Source organism: Pygocentrus nattereri, chromosome 18, assembly GCF_015220715.1.
Source record: "Pygocentrus nattereri isolate fPygNat1 chromosome 18, fPygNat1.pri, whole genome shotgun sequence".
Taxonomy (NCBI): Eukaryota; Metazoa; Chordata; class Actinopteri; order Characiformes; family Serrasalmidae; genus Pygocentrus; species Pygocentrus nattereri.
Window position 1 is genome coordinate 13951857 of NC_051228.1, and position 17660 is coordinate 13969516.

General features: G+C 36.9%; 1 protein-coding gene across 2 annotated transcripts; it reads right to left on the reverse strand.

Annotated features, from left to right (window-relative positions):
* Positions 1-2035: 2035 nt before the first annotated feature.
* On the reverse strand, positions 2036-17410 carry cetn3 (centrin 3). Of its 2 annotated transcripts, none has more exons than XM_037547304.1 (5): positions 17245-17410; positions 16506-16641; positions 16312-16426; positions 15965-16156; positions 2036-2095 (listed from the first exon to the last, which is right to left on the reverse strand). In XM_037547304.1, the coding sequence occupies exons 1-5, from the start codon at positions 17259-17261 to the stop codon at positions 2064-2066; spliced, it is 492 nt and encodes a 163-aa protein (XP_037403201.1). In that variant the 5' UTR covers positions 17262-17410; the 3' UTR covers positions 2036-2063. The 2 variants fall into 2 exon arrangements, with proteins under 2 accessions (XP_037403201.1, XP_017549078.1); XM_017693589.2 differs by lacking the exon at positions 2036-2095 and adding an exon at positions 14231-15470.
* Positions 17411-17660: the final 250 nt, after the last annotated feature.

A 17660-nucleotide genomic window follows, 5' to 3' on the forward strand; every position in this document is an offset into this window, starting at 1 on the left:
CCTTCAGCTGTCCAACGATGTGGAGTTAGCGGCAGTGGGAAAGATGCCTGGTAGAATATTGCCAACATTCTTTAAAGCTTGCCCAACCTTGTAACTGTTGCTATGAAAGAATGCATTTGTTGGCAGAGCATGGATAGATCTATGATGGTGCACCCATAGATGGAAGTTATACATGGAATTGTTAATATGTGGAATGAAACCAAAAAACAATATTATTGGCTGTTTTTTGGAACAGAACGACTATGTAACTTAATGAACTTGATCTCAAACCATCATGAAGACATTGCTGTTTTCTACATATCCATGTAAACAGTTCTGCACTGCAACTTTTTTCTTCCATTACTCTTTCAAGTAAGAGCACATGAGATTGCGGGCCACTGCAGCTATGTGGAAAAGATGCATGACTAACCTCAAGCTCCACGTCAGCATCACTGCCAAAGAAAACTGTGGTCGGAAGAGTGCTTTAATAGTGCCTTCTGTATGTCACCTGAGACTAGAATCATCTGAAACTGAGAAGCCACAGTCCCAGCCATCTATGTGGATATTTGCAGAAAGAGGGTCTTGCCAGAAGAATCTTGTAGCCTGCTGCCCTGTTCTGCTTTGCAGTCTTCATTTGTCCTACCATTTACCATCATTTTGTGAACCAGTTATGACTGAGAGATGTTTGTATTTTTTTTTGTGTGAAGTGTACTGTTTTACAGTTTACTGTATTGCCATTGTCCAACCTTAAAGATTGAGGAACTCTCATATTATTCCATCATATGATATAGAGTAAGAGTGACAAAGCGTAACCTGAAGATTACTCATTCCCAAACATTCTTACAGCAATGTTTGTCTGTTTACTGCACTATGATGTCTGCAAGAGAAAAAAAGTCTTTAGCCATGCATATGCATCTTCAGCTTATAGATTTTACATTTACATTTACATTTACAGCATTTAGCAGATGCTCTTCTCCAGAGTGACTTACAAGAATTGCTTTGTCTAACAAGAGAAAGTATCTTTGCTAGTTACCAGTAGGTTAGAGAAAAAGAGTCCTGAGCTCAGATACTGCTAGAAACAAAAGTCAGTGTAGATACCCAGAAAAAATGAACAGAGTTGAACACAGAACTCTGTGCCATGCAATGCAATACAATACAATACAACACAATAAAATACAATATACAGTGCATTCAACAATAAAGTGAACTACAAAACACAGTGCAATACGGTGGGCAGATGTTTCTGTCTGCCTACAGGGATAAGTGCAATGACCCATGCTGCTAAAAACAAAATATAATGTGCAATAATTGATGCTGCATATGTCAATTCTTCACTGTGTATATAGGAAATCACTTGTGTATACAGGAAAGCTTAGTGTGTAAATAGGAGAGCTTAGTTAATTTATGCCTACGCCTGTATAGTTAACCGCAGCTCTAATCTCTTATTTAATTTGTTTATACTTTAAAACTTTTCTGGCTGTAAACCAATTTTGTTGCGCAAATGTACAAGTACAATGTGTAATGACAATAAAGGTTAATTTCATTTCATTTTCATTTCAATAAAATATGATATACAAGTGGAGCACAGTATATTGCAAACAATACTTAATTCAATAGTCATTTAAGTGCTGTGTAAAGAGATGAGTCTTCAGTCTGCGTTTGAAGACAGCAAGAAACTCTGCTGTTCGGACAGCCAGGGGGAGTTCATTCCACCACTTGGGTCCCAGTACAGAGAACATTTTTGACGCTCGTCTTCCACGTGCCTTGAAGGATGGCGGGTCAAGCTGAGCTGTACTCGAAGCTCGAAGGGCTCGTGGTACAGTTTGAGATTTCACCATTGCCATCAAGTAGGTAGGATGTTGTACAAGAGATATCTGCATGACCGAGTTAGGTTTGCAATGTGAGTTGAGAACTGGCCATCCAGAGTCACACCAACACTTTTTGCCTCTACAGATGGAACAATCAGAGAGTTCTCGAATGAGACTGTGAGATCATGATGAGGACCTGTAGTTGCAGGGATGAATATCAGCTCAGTCTTGCTAGGATTGAGCTTCAGGTGGTGAGCTGCCATCCATGAAGAGATGTCAGACAGACATGCCGAGATGCGACTGGAAACCTGTGTGTCAGAGGGTGAGAAAGAAAACATTAGTTGAGTATCATCAGCATAACAATGATAAGAGAAGCCATGAGAAGATATTACATCACCAAGAGAGCTAGTGTAAAGAGAAAAGAGAAGAGGACCGAGCACCGAGCCTTGTGGGACACCAGTGGAGAGCCTGCACAGAGAGGATGTGAACCCTCTCCATGTTACCTGATGAGAGCGATCCTCCAGTGGATATATATTATACATATATAATATTGTGCAAATGTTTTAGACATCTGTGAAAATTATATTTAAAAAGACAAGCATTCTTTAAAACATTACTATTTAAAATAAATAAAAATAGCATTAACACAAAATTAGTCATTTTATGTATCAATTCCAGACTTCTGCTGGAGGAAGGCAGTATTATTTGTAGTTATCATATAAAGCCTGATTCTGTTAATCAGTCATTTATTACTTTAAACCAGGTGTGATAATGTAATTTAACAAAAAACTAGGGCCATCAAGAATAAATCTGTAGCCAAACTGATGTTTTCTAGCCAGCTTTCAAGACAATTTAATTAAAAGAATAATTTTTTGTTACTTTTACAACATTAATGTTTGTTGGATTATTCTAATGTTACATGGTGTTTTTACAAGCAAAACACACTTACTGCCCTAACAAATGGTTTTAACTATTTGTGTAGTGACGTTTTCACAGTACTGCATAAACATATGCTATGTAACAGTACAACAGTGAAGCAATGCCATAAAAGAAGCATTTTTGGTTCTCTAAAGAACCTCTCAGTGAATAATTTGTGAAAGAACTCCATTTAAACCACTCAATTAGATATCAACCACTCAAATAGAATCAAAAGTGGTTCTCTGTCACTGCTCCAAGAACTATTTTTATCAGCTTTATTTTTAAGAATATAAATAAGACTTCTTGTACATCTTTAATGTTACTTGTAGATTATTTTGCATTTGTATATTGGATTTACTGACATCCACACCAAGAGAAATTGTACTTCGAAATTAAAAGTTCTGATTCTTTTAAAACGTCAGGGCATAACATCATAGCTCATAAAGCATCCACATGGCATGTCCTGAACACAGAGATCCACACTTTGTGATCTAAAATCAGAAGTCTATAGTAAGTAGGAGGTGTCTGACTAGACTGATCAGTGACAGACAGACAGGGAGACAGGCAAAGAATTGGTTGGATAATGTCACATGCTTGCAGAACACCCATTATGAAGCCCACACAAGCCTCCAGACACATGCAAAGGCTGATAAACATTATCAGGCTGAGTGACAACTGCTAGGACTAGTCTCCTGTCTCAGTCTCCGATATTCTCTAAGGAACAACCTCTCTGACACATTCCAATTATTTATCATCTGATATTCTCTTATACCATACAGATGGCTTACATGTGTTCCTCCACAGCAAGTGCTGGGCTCATCTCAAAAGCACATCCCTTTTTCACAACATGATACTTCAGCAGATGAAAACCCAACAATTAGAAATTTGGGTAAACAGAAAAAAAAAAAAATAAATGTATTGTTTCAATACAGTACTAAAACCAAGATCCTTACCAGTCAGTGCTGAAATCGATATTGTCTTAACATTTGTGCTGGTAAACACAGCATGGTATTTCAACAAGAATCTATATGGCTTTGAAGTGCATTTATTGCTGTACAGTGTTGTATGTGGGTCAGAGTAAACAACAGGTAGCAAAACAAGTCTTGGTAACAGGTGGCCAAGAGTATGTATAATTTTTGGTTTGGGACTTTATAAATTTGTTTACTACTGAGGTGTTCCACCATGACAGTGCTGGATTCTATGACTTTTGGATATTTTTCAGGTATGGATAGGCATTCCCAACATTACCTCCAAATGCTAAAATTGCTAAAACATGATAAAATTACTGTCCGATCCATTATTTTGAAAGTAACCAACTATTACCGTCAGCTGTGTCTGAATATGCAGCCCATGTGTCTCCCAAATACAGCATGGTAATAAAGAGTATGGGAACAGCATAGAGTGCTGAGACTTTGGTGTAGGCAGACGCCTGCTATTTAGATGTCAAGAGGGCAAGTGCTCTCATATGGTCACATAGCTGAGGTAATAGCTGACAGGCCTCAGCAGTGACCAGTGACTCAGATCACTGACCTTACACCCATGGAGATCTAGGAAGGACTTCCGATTTGTAAACAAGAACTAGAGTTCTTCTTCCTGCTCTAAATCTGGACACTCACAACTCACTTAACAGAATTTAAACTCACACCAGCATTTATGCAGGAAAGGATGGGCAATTGTTATGGGGTTCTAAGACTTAGTGGCCCCCATGTGACTTGATTGGACTTCTTTCCTAATATCGCAACTTACACAGTTGTTACAGCATTAGTTTGGTTGAGACATAGTGAGTACAATTATTTTCTTACATTAAACAACTAACACAGTTTTATATCAATGCTGATATGTTTAACATCAGAAAAGTATCCTAGGTCTTCCAATTCAACATGACTGGCAGTAAGTTTGAATCTAATCTATGTAGTAACTGTCCCACATCACTGTAAATGTCATATTGTGATACCATATCAATGTGGGAAATCCTACACATATCTGATACTCCGAGAACTTTTGTGCAGTGATTGTGAAGTGAATGTATTAATGATATCTTGAGTGACTGTTTGTTTTAGATAACGTGTCAAAAAGCCTCCCTCAGTGATAACTACAAGCTGTGAGTTGTTTTGACAGAGACCATAACACATCTTGAAATGGTCAGTCAAAAAAACTGATTAAATAGAATAGGCTTTCTAAAGTGTTACGGTGTGAGAAAGAGAGATATCTTTTTAGAGGATGCTTCAATGTGAGAACAAATATCACATGCAAACTGGTGAAGAAACTCGTAATAGGGCTTACAAATTTGTATTCTATCTATTTAACAGGCCAGTAATTTTGGGCATTTGGACATTATGTATAATTGGCGAGTGTCCTTTAACTGTATGTTTCTCATCAGCACATCTGTCTTCTATGATTTCAATCTTTCTGCAAGAACATAATACAGAATAAATGTTTATGTTTAAAAGGTCATGATTGGGAAGACTTGAATAAAATGCTCTGTTGAGACCATGGATTCTAATGCTGAACTGCTTTTGCCAGATAGACATGGTTTTGTTTTGAATGTTCCTGTTTAAAAATGAAAGTCAATGAGAAAGTAATTATCCTGCCAAATTGATCTATTTAGCGTGATTATTTTTTAGTTTTGGTGTTTTGCTGTGCAGCAAAGAACATTGAAACTTATTTAGAGGTTTATTATTCTGCTTTGGCACAGAATATGTTTCTGAGTCAACTTCAAAGTGTGTAGTTAACCCACTCTTTGTTTACACAGAAAACAGAACAGTTATGTTAACTCATAGGGTTTACAGATTCACTTATGGATGATTCAAAAATAAAACAAAATAAGGCTTATATATTAATATGTCCCTGTGAAGATGTGAAGGTGTGATTTACATCTGATCAGACAGTACTGCTATCAGATTAAGAATTAAAGCCATATTCCATTTAGTTTGTTATCATTCAGCTTTAAGTGGGCCCTAAGTGGGAGTAGTAAAAACTGTTTCTAAGGTCAACTCAGCTGGGACACCAACAGGCTTCAGAAGTGGAAATTATGCTCTTTCTCTTATTGTGCCTGAATGGTTACTGCAAAATTATGTGTAAATTTTAGACTTTGGCTTAAAAAACCTAAATATATTTGCAAAACAGATTGAGCATTGCATCATTCCATAGATTTCTCATCTCAGCAGAACTTTGGCCGTGCATTTTTAGCTTAGCAAAAGTGCTCCATGAACTGTATTTCACATTTCCATTGTGTGGGAGTATTATTGCGATGGCAAGACAAGTTTGAGAAACACAACCCACTTCTTTGGCTCCATAGTGCCTCTTCACAGTAGGGCAGCAAGCTATAGTGGGTTGTGATTGTTCTTAGGACAATGCTGCTCTTTAAAGAGTGCCACAGTGGTGGTAAATATATATCTGGCAAACTGGCGTCCTGGCTCAGCAAATTCAAACTGGTCAGGCTGTCCTGCCACAATCAGGCAGTTGGCGCCACAATCTTGTGGAAAAGCACCACGCCTTCCATCCTCATAATATACTGCATATCATATGTATTTAAACATGTTGCATATGAGGAATCTAATAGGGCCTTTTTACTGTGGTACATGAGGCACTGTAGATTTATAAGTAACTTCTGTGGTGACAGATTTATTTAGCCCATGGTCTTTGACTGATTTGATTTTATTTATTCATTGTTTTGCATTGTTGTTCATTGTTGTTGTTGTTGTTGTTGTTGTTTAATTTAATTATGTTCTACTTAAAGGGCCTTTAAAAAGGCCATTTCAATTTCCAGATTAAATTTCATGAGAAAAGTATTGTATCAGGTACTGCTCAGGACCAGACCTGACAAATCATGAATTGTTATCTATTTTTTTGGAAGCAAAACTTCACCATCTTTGAAAAAAGTGTGAAAATGTTCAGTAGTTTCAGAATTCTACAAAAGTCAGCTCAAGGCCTCCACCTTTAAACCCAACCAGACCAGTAACCTCATACACTCTCAGCACCCACAGTGAAACCACATGAGGGTGTGGACTGGTCTGTCACTGGGGAAGAACAGTTAGGCTGTTTATTTCTGGTGCATCTCTACTGAATGACTCACATGTTGGCTGGAAAATTGGCCAAGTCTCCAACAGCTGAGCATGTGCCAATTCAAAGGCATATAACTTGTGTATTGCCCACCTACTTAGCTTTAGCCCCCTCCCCAACTCTCGTCATTTACCTATTTTCTCCCCTACGTAATCCTCTAATCATAAAATGCAGGTTTTATAATCAACATCAGTCCTGACCTTGTGCAGGTTTTAATGAAGGCCAGATACATTAGTGGATGGAGACTTGTGACAGAGAGAGAGAGAGAGAGAGAGAGAGAGAGAGAGAGAGAGAGAGAGATGTATGGGAGCTCGAAAGAAGAAATACAGATTGTATTGAATAGCAGTATATTACTGGATATTCAACATAATTGTATCATTTTAATTCCATATAGCTACCAGAGTTGAGAAGTAAAAAAGTACAATCATTGCAGTTAATGTATAAATATTACATTATAAATATTACAGTAAGACATTAATTGCAACCTAAAAATGGAACGCACATGATATTTATCATGTAATGCCATATTCTGCAGCACAGCATTATATCCCCCAACATATAAAACATTATATTTTACAAGATTTCTTACTACAACACTCATGCATTACACAAGCACATCATATTAACATTGTGAATCCTTGTGATGTCAACCTATCCTGACTGCTAGCCTAACCATTACAGGCTAATAAATTCAACCAAGGTAGCATTAGTCTAATTCCTACCTGGGCCATCAAACAAAATCATAAACAAAACAGATATTCTAGCTTTATTCAAAACAAAATGGATGCCAGAGAAAAGAAGCCAAACTGAGGTAAAGTATCTACATACCCAGATAACTACACTGCTAACTTTTGCATTTAGCTCTTTGTTCAGTTGTTTCAGTAATTCATTTTTCTATTGTGCAATTATTAATTTTGGTGTGAGTGTGTCTTTAACGACAAAGAGAGGATCAGTAATCAAGCACAAGCACAGAATATAACTACAATACTACAAAATATAACTTCATTAACTATAATACTAATAGTATATGAAAGAATGAGAGGGATGAGAATTGCAAAAGGACAATGTACCATCTGGAAGACACAGTTTACCAACCATTGTTGCAAATACTTTCCATTGAATTTCCCACACAAATCATATTACACTTGCCAATACAAGCTAAAAGAGAGCATGAATGCAAAAGTGAAAATGCACATTTGGCACTGAGCTGTGCCAAAAAGGAGTCTCTGCGTGTCTGCAGAAGAAAAAATATTGGATTAATGTAAATATTGGCCAATACAATATGTTTTGTAAAAGAAAAAAAAAGGTGTGGTGTCATCTGAAAGTGCTAGCATTGCATGTAGGCTATAGCTTCTCAAAGTTGTTCACTTTTACCAGCAAAATTGCTCCCTTCCAATACAGGCTTGTGACTATAGCTTTTTGCTTGATTAGAAGACTCATTGTCAATGCTCTGAAAACCGCCTGTACAGCTCTTAGACAACTTTCTTCAAGATTAATTTCCACACAATTATATAAAAATGCTAAGTTGGACTGAGCTAAATGCCTCAATTCAGCCTCAGATGTCAGATTTTAGTAACCAATATGAAAGTGATTCAAATCACAATTGAAAATGCTGTCTCAAATAAAGAATATGTTTTGGCACCTGCAGTGTAGCCTTACTGCTATAAGATGATGCATTTTTAATAGCAAGTTAGTTTTGATGTGGAGAAGAGCAAGTCCAAGTTCAACCAGGTCCAACAGGTTGTTGACTATCTCTGGTTCTTCCAGTAAGGTGTAGCTTTATCCAGTATAGTCTCCTCATATAAATGGCAATAGTCTTTTTCTATGCCATACTATTTATTTAGATAGATTTATCATGGGGCTGAATTTTTCCTATATTAGGAAATTTAGATGGGGCAGGGAGTTTAGCATGGGCTCATTACCTGAACCTGGTCAGAGGCATTGTGATCTTTATTTTGTTGGCACCACTTGAATACCAAAATCTACAGGTGAGAAGGTCTACTGGTGTGAGCAGATACTATGCTATTCTCCCATTGATGCAGTGTCTTACAAAGTAAGCAAGAATTACTTGGCTTCTAAGAGAACAGCCAAGAGAGCCTGCTATTCATTAGGTAGACTAGGTGCATGCCAAACAAAGAGGTGGACCTTCTAAGAACAAAAACCTTCTAGACCTCTGTGTTGGGCATTTAGTTCAGAAGCAGGTATGGAAATAAACCACATTTAGATCTTCAGAACTCTGTGGTCAGCTCAGACCTGAAGCTAATGAAAGACAATGAGGAGGTTGTGAGATGTCTTGTTGAACCATTTCCTGAAGTAGCTTTCAGACAGATTTAGGAGATCCATGACTAGGACCACTGGAAAAAGCAAGCAAAAGCAGAATTTAAACGGTAGCTATTTTACCAGAAATAGTTGGGTTTGCACTTACACTGTGAATATGGCATATGCCTTGATAGTGCATTGTGTGATTTAAACCAATAATATTTAAACATTTTTACAACACTGAAAAAAGTCAGAGACTACCTGTTGTATATTCAATTTCCAGTCAAAACAGCATTAAGCTATTAATTTCTTATAAGATCTTTCTGAGGAGATCAGACCTAAAAACAATCCACTTGTAGAAGGAAGGAAAAAGTAAAAAGATACAGAGAAAATAAATAGAGAAAAAGAGACTCCTAATTACTTTGCAGGGACTGGTAGACCATCAAAACTGCCTAACACAGCGACAGAGATGGAGTAATTTCTGCAGCTTTAGTATGGCTCCAGTTGCAGCAGTTTTTCATTTCGATTTAGAGAACTGTTTGAATGTTAAAACTACAGGTTATTTAAGCTCAACCAAGAAGAGACAGATTTCTTTTACAGTTAACGCAGAGCAAACACGAAAGAGCTTTCTGAATTTCCTATTACTGTGCAGACAAATGTTTTGCTAAATGGCTAGCTAGCATGTAAATTTTAGCTTGATGTTGTCTATGTTCATGGGAAAAGGAAAATGTCATTTTTTCAGTGTATTTTACATACAGAGTTCACTCTCTTCATATCATGCTCATTTGCAATCACCAGTCATTAACATTAACTAACTAGCTACTTAGAGCTCTGTGGCAGCAAGACAATCAATCGTTGGTAAGTGATCACATTTACATGGCCACAAATAATATAATTAATAAATCAAAGTGCAAAAATCAGTTTTGATTTTGAAGAAGAAGTGATGTAACTTAGTGTAACTTAGATGGCTATATGTTAAGATTGGCCTTAGATGAATGTTACACCTTACTGTGTTAAATGTTAATTTGCACATCACAGTTTTCTACCTGACGCTAACGTTGTTGTAACTTCTTATATTAAAGGGGAATCCCATCCACTATTAGCATATATAAATGGTTTAGAACGGGAACAAAAAGTATTTCAGGGTGATTTTGTGTTTATTCAAGAGAAAATTGTCAGCACAGATTTCTTTACATTGATGGTGACAGGAACAGTCAACACAAATACAGACATTTTAACTACATGCATATTGAGTTTTTACATACACTGTTAATAATGGTAAAATGTTTTTGAAGACACTTTAAATCTGTTTAAAGTTTAAATATGTTTAACTGTTTTAAATCTAGGTTATTTGTTCTCTTATTTGCAAATAAGAGTGCGAAAGATTATTAAAGGTTTGCTGCAAGACTCAAGTCCAAAAGTTCAATCACTTTATCATTTAAATTTACAGTGTAGTTACATCCAAACATCTTATATTACATATAAAGAAATCTGCTTCACAGTCAAAACATGTCGTGATAGGGAGTAAGATAAAATATAAAAATATAACAAAATAAAACAAAACCTGCATTCCTACCATCACTCACTCAGACAGACAGACAGACACACACACACACACACACACACACACACACACACACACACACACACACACACACACACACACACACGGTCATACCTATAAGCCTTACAGTGCAAAGCATGAGTCTAAAGTTAAAGTGCTGAGTGCAGCAGCAGTTAAAGGGTGTATAGTGGCAGAGAAAGGGATCAATGAGGTGACGGTCAGATAGGTGGGGTAATATGGCAGGTGAGTAAGATTTAGTTGCCCAGCCAGATATCAAACCCAGGCCCTTCTCGCAGCACTACCCCTTTTGCGCCACCATGCCACCTCATCAGTTTATCCAAATCTGTTTTCATAAAATAAAAAGGTTGGCAAGTTGGAAGGGTTTTGTGAAGTTGCCCAGAATCTGTAGTCCTTCAGGTGATGCAAGATGGCATAGTACACCTTGGTAACACACTCAGACATGGGCAAATACACTCAACCCTGCCAAAAGACAGACAGTGAACAAATTATGTTAAATGGTAGGATCTTATAGAGTTCATGGCAATGATCCTTCTTCCCTCATGTTATATCAAATATATCTGATTTGGATGCAAGGCTATCTCTGCATAAATGCATTACTAGATGCATTACTGTATTATTAAATCATTCACCAGTTGGAGAAAGCTACAAGACAACATTATTCTTTGGGACTAGGAACTAGGAATTATGCAGTTGCACTGACCTGCACAACATAGAGATACTATGCAGGTTCCATTGGTCAAGCAGAGACACAGAAGCATACATGGTGGCTCAAACACTATAAAAAATAAACAAAAGATTGACACATTTATACACAATGTTGTATGGGCAGTTTTTTTCTGTATTTTAAGTCACAGTAACAAACAGGTACATAAATCTATGACAGAGATGTTAGTCATCATATCAAGAAAGTCATTAAAAACTTTTTTTTTTGTGTCAGCATATCAATATGTGTGCTTCTACCTAAACTGCCGTATGGGCCATAAAAGCAGGTGCACTCCAGCATCTGATAATGTATTTCAGGACAGCATTGGCCCTGGAATGCCACAGTCCAGCTCAGTTTGGTGATTTCTCAGCTCAAACACTACTGAGCCTGGTAATGAGCAGAACAGGGCCATCACAAAATTGTTATGGACAAAGGTCCTCCTCTAGAGCTGCTCATCCTTATTAATGTTAAAGGTAGTTTATCTCACCTACGATTACACACACCAGGGTGGAAATACTGCAAAGCAGTGTTTTCAACCCTGTTCCTGACGACCCGCAGCTTTGTGCAGTTTTAAACATTCCTTAACCCAATACACCTCATCCAGCTCTTCAACTGATTATGAAGCCCTTCAAGAGCTGGACCAGGGGTGTTGAAACTGTTCAGCGCTGTGAGTTGCCAGAAGCAGGATTTAAAAATGCTGAGCTAGGTCTTTCTATGATGTTTCTGAATACCGTTACATTACCTTAAGGGAAACCCAACTTCTTCCCTGCTGCTTGTAAGATGGAAGGGACTGAGCAAAATGGTTGTCAGCTGTGCATAAGTAGATGATCTAGCATAAACAAATAAACTAACCAACTTATGAGACTGTTTGCCCTTGGCTGGCTCCCAGAACAATTATGTCTCCATACAAAATTTACTTTGACATATTAAAATTTCTAAAACACTGAGATTGTGAAGATTTGACTAGTGTTAGTACTCCATATTCTTAAACATTACCTGTCATTTTTTGATCAAATTAAATTTTCTTGATCACTAATACAGAGAGACATACTGAGGTGCTGTTCTTTAGCATGTAGAACTGGTGCACCTTATCAGCTTTTTTACTCCTGAACTATCTTACAATCCTACAAGTAATGAATATCCAAAAATGTTATTTTTGTTTCAGTGGGAAAGTGTAATAACAGTGGTTTCTACCTCAGCTGAGAGGCCCTGCAGAAGCAATCGTTTTGAAGCATATTCATAGTACTGCCATCCAGACACTGAAGGATATGTCATCTAGAGGTGTAATACTCAGCTTGACACACACTAACGTTAGACATCCAAGGTCTAACGTGATGGTAGAAATAAAATAAAAAAGGTGAAGTCACTGTGATTTGTTAATCATATTATCAGTGTCTATGTTAATGTGATCAGTTATCAATATTTGATTGTCCTGCTGCCACGGAGCTCTAGGTAGCTAGCTAGTTAAAGTTACTGACTGGTGATTGCCAATAAGCAAGATGTAAAGACAGTGAACTCTGTGCAAAACACACTAAAAGAAAAAAAAAACCCAAAAATAAAAAAAAAAAAGTTCCTTTTTCTATCTGAAGAGCTTTGACAACATGAACTATCTATCTAGCTATACATTACAGTAAGAGGAAATGAAAAAAGCTGTTTCGTGTTCACTCCTCATTAGCAGTGAGAACTTTTCTCTTCTTTTTGGTTGAGCTTAAGTAATCTGTGGTTTTAACACCCCACACATGAACCGTTCCATGAACTCCAAATGCACCTGGAAAGCTCAACCACTGCAATTGTAGGCTCTGTAAGGCTTGAACTGTTTGTTCCAGGTAAAGGCGTTAACGAATGGCTGTGTTACGTTCTGATTGGCTGGAGTAGACCCAGTGGAAATAACCTTAAAACGTCATTTAAGATTTTTTGACCCCATTTTTTTGCAAATTGAGACGTAGCTGTCATGTTCTTCTAAATTTCAAGTGATGTGATCTCTCATAATGATGGAGTTTAATGCCTAAGAGTAAACTGATGCCCTTTACTGACCACACACTTCAATATGTTCACTTTGAAGTACTCTTGACATACCCTGTTCCTGCAGATGGTTCATTTGAGACACTTATTATACAATTTTTTCTTTTTCTCTCAGCTAAAAAAAAAGATTGATCTAGAACGATTGATCTAGTGATCTAGAACTAGAATATGAACTATATAATAGATATAGTTCTATTGCTTGTCTATGTGTTAGCAATTGGAACACAGGCACTGTATAAACACACCTTAAAATGGATGGACACAACAGACTTTTGAACAAACAATTCCATCAAAATCCTAATTGTTATGTGTAAGGCAATGTCTGAAGCACACAAGGACGCTATGATCAATTGGTTTCAATTGAAAGTAAACCAAAGCTAACCCTACTCCTAATTACAGCTACTCTGGGCCCCTCAAACCCTAAATTAGTAGGAGGAAACCCAAGAAGTACTATTGACATTCATTGAGTGATCACTGTGCATCACCAAAACAAACCAAGCAATCCGTCTGACTTATGATATATATGAAGCTTAAGTGAAATATATGTTTTTAATATGTAATTCTGACAAAATACTCACTATAGCAGCTTGTGGTCTCACTAGCTTTTGTTAAGGTGATCCAATTCACTAATGGGCTTTAAAAGTAATGAAGCATTAATGCTTAAAATGTTAGTTTACCACCCACTTTTGCATCCAAGCACTTCCTTTGTTGCAGTCACACTTTCTATGACTCTTTCCAACACTCAAATGCTATGGGCTCTATCAAGTTGGCTGTACAGTACAGTAATAATAAGCTGCATTGTTTTGGTTTCCTAAAGGAGAGTCTCCCCCTGGTGGTACTTGATATAAGAACTGTTAATTTGCTATACAAAAATACACTTAATGCAAAGCAATATACAAACAAAACAATGTATTTCACAATACAGCTAAAACTTTACAACTATCATCTCTTGCCACAAAAACCCCTGAGAGCATATAGTATAAAAATGTGAATTCTTCAAGTTGAGCCAACACAGTGGCTTCATACATTCTTAAAATGAACACAGGGAAATAGCATAAAATGTGTTTATACATCTCAAACACCACTACAATGTTCCTAGCAAAATACTTCAGCAAACACTGTTACAAGTTCAGTTACTCATACTACAAATGTTTATTTAAGAAGACAGAAAAAAAGACACCAAGCATTACTGTAAAAATACACTGAAATTAAAATGTTTGTCAATATACAAAAATACTCAAAAAACTACATTAATGATTTTTCACAGCTGTTTCCAGTGAATAAACAGCAACAAATAAAACAAATAAAAATGGAGATAGATGGACAGATTAATTATCCTTATGCAGGAATTCAATATATTTCAACATATGCCGATACTAGTTAAAAGTGTTCCATGTTAACAACACAAAGCCTTTTAACGTGTCATTATACAGATAGATTCAGTTATCAAGTCTCAGTATATCCAAGTTATTGCTGCAGGGTTGTCAAACAAGATTCCTGAAGCACCCTAGTAACTTCACTGCACTTAATAAAAATACCTTGTTAATTCTCTCTAGCTAGTTACGAAGCTCTTTAAGGGTTCAGTTATCCATGTTAGAGCTGGTGAACACCGTGGATGCCACCGTTTCATTTCAGTCAGGAAACACCAAAGCAATCAACCATCACCAGAAGGTAATTGCTCAGTTATTGTCAAACTGTGAGCCATGCAGTAATTGCTGTTTTTCTGGTGACTTTTCTGGGAAACAATGCAGAGGCTGGTCACATTTGATAATGCTTAAGTCCTTTACAATACAATATAATTTATTGTAGGACCTCTGAAAATGCATAGGAAAACCCATAAATAAGAAAAATTATTTGCATTATCTATACCTCCAAAAATGATGATGAAGGTGAATATGATTCAGATCCTGGGAAAGTACTCTCCTTCAGTAAGTTTAATAATTTAGTATTCAGAACGATAACACAACAGGCTTTACATGTTTGTCAGACATCCATTTACTGTCTGAAAATATTTTTTCTGAAAAAAAGTCCCTTATCAGCACTTTTAATGAGCAACAGTATATTTGATGAGATGTGACCAAGCAGAATGTTCAGGAGTCTCCAGTCATAATGGATATAAACTCCTCTTGATTAACTGAAAAACAGATTAAGAAACCTGATGATAAACTGCAAACAGTAAAAAAAGCACAATGCAACTACCATAGTCATTCTTTCACTGCTAGAAAAATAGCTGCTTCAAGTAACACTGGTATAATTTCTTACATAGGCACTTGTACACCAACAAACCAAAAGTGAATATAAATGGTTAAGAAGTATTTAGGCACACAAAAACATTAGGTTGTTTATTCTACAATAAAAGCAGTTTACATCCTGTTTAGAGGCCCTCTTATATGCTTAAACATAGTAGTTCTCAAACCAGTTCTCAGGTCCAACAAATTCTTCTTACTCTTTCACAGGTTCCAAAACACCTGTACGAAGACGTTAAGAACCCTGAATACCTGATCTAAGAGTATTTGCCGCTAAGTAAATAACAACATGAATACTTTGGTTAAGGAACCCTGCTTTACTTGAAGTTTCTCAAGCAGAATAAAACATGTTTCCTTCCTTACTTAGATCTTGTATACTTACTCTCTCCATCTCCATCAGCATCAAATTCGTCAATCATAGCCCTCAGCTCCTCATCACTCATATCTTCTCCCAGCTCTCTGGCCACACGGCGCAGGTTCCTGAGGCTGATCTTTCCTGAGTCATCATCATCAAAAAGCTTAAACGCCTTCAAAATTTCTTCTTTTGGGTCCCGATCCAATATTCTGTCAGTCACTGACGAAATAAACGCAAACATGAACAATGTCACCTAATATTCTATGGTTTAGTTCTGACAAAAATCTCAAACCACTGTAAAATTCCCAGCCTAAAATACACACAAGAATACCCAGAAAACAACATGTGTCTAAACTAATTTCAAAGCAACTTACCAACTTCTTTGAAATCTTCAAAAGTTATTTTTCCTTTTCCTTCTCTGTCATAGTCTTTTAAGATCTTCAACACATCAACTTTCTTCACCTCAAAGCCAAGAGCTCTCATAGCAACCTAGAAAAATGTCAAATATGTTCAGATAACTCCAAGTAAGACAGAGAAAAAACAGGTCAGTTACAATGAAGAAAAATACCTTCAGTTCATGATAATCGATCTCTTTATCCTTGTCGGTGTCAAAGAGCTCGAATGCTTCTTTTATTTCATCCTTCTGTTCATCAGTTAGCTCTCTCCTCTTCTTCCGTTTAGTCTTATCAGTAGACAGTTCCGGCCTGCATGAAATCACAAATAAATATGCACTGTTGAGCCTTGTAAAAATTTAAATCAGCGCTTAACGGTAGGCTTGCTTGGTTTCCCTAGCAACCAGCGAGCGATACACAACCTGCTAGGCGCACACACGTTTATGACGCTTAACTAAACAGATCAAACTTCGTGTTTCCCGGATCAAACAAATACGGTGCTTCAAATATTCTACTTCAAAGATGACAAATAGCGATAATGTTATCATAAACGAAACGTAAAATATCTAACCATGTGCTTTAGTATCCGTAAAATATCACAGGCAAGCTAGCTGCGTTTAAAAGATTGCAAGATTAACGTTACCTCCTAACTAGCTAGCTATCAGCCCAAACGTAACTTGCATCTACTTTAAATCACAAAACACCACTGTCATTATATCAACAGTTAGCTGTCACTGAAAAGTAATTTTAGACTATGCATATCCTTGTGACGGTTTCCTAGCTAACCTAGGTTATCTAGCTAGCTAACTACATAACCTAGATACGTTAGCTAGTTAGCTTACAAGCTAACCGAATGAATGGCAAGCTACCGAGCTAACGTTACCCACTTCTAGCAAGTTATGAGGTTCAGGTTACCTTAACGACAGGCTCATTTCTCCAGTTGCGAAGAACCGAGCAAAATTTAAAATCTAAATATGTGCACAATTTTAATCAGAATTATAGTATTCTCCGCTTTACTTCGACAAAACCAAGTTCTAGGCCAGCTAAATTCTTACGCTTTTGGTAACACCGCTTTCCCAGATCTCGGTTAAAATTTCTGATTGGCTGCAAACACTGCAACGTCATTTTGAAATTACCTTGTGATTGGTCTTTTGAAAGAAATGTCGCGTTCACCACGGCGATATGTTTTGCCTTGCATAGATACAGCTTATTTCTGTCTTACAGGTTGTTGTTTCCTTTTAAGTTCACCTTATCTTTACTTATCTGACATGGACAATTTGGAAAATCACCAAATTATGCAGAATTCCGGCCTCCATGACATGAGGTACTTA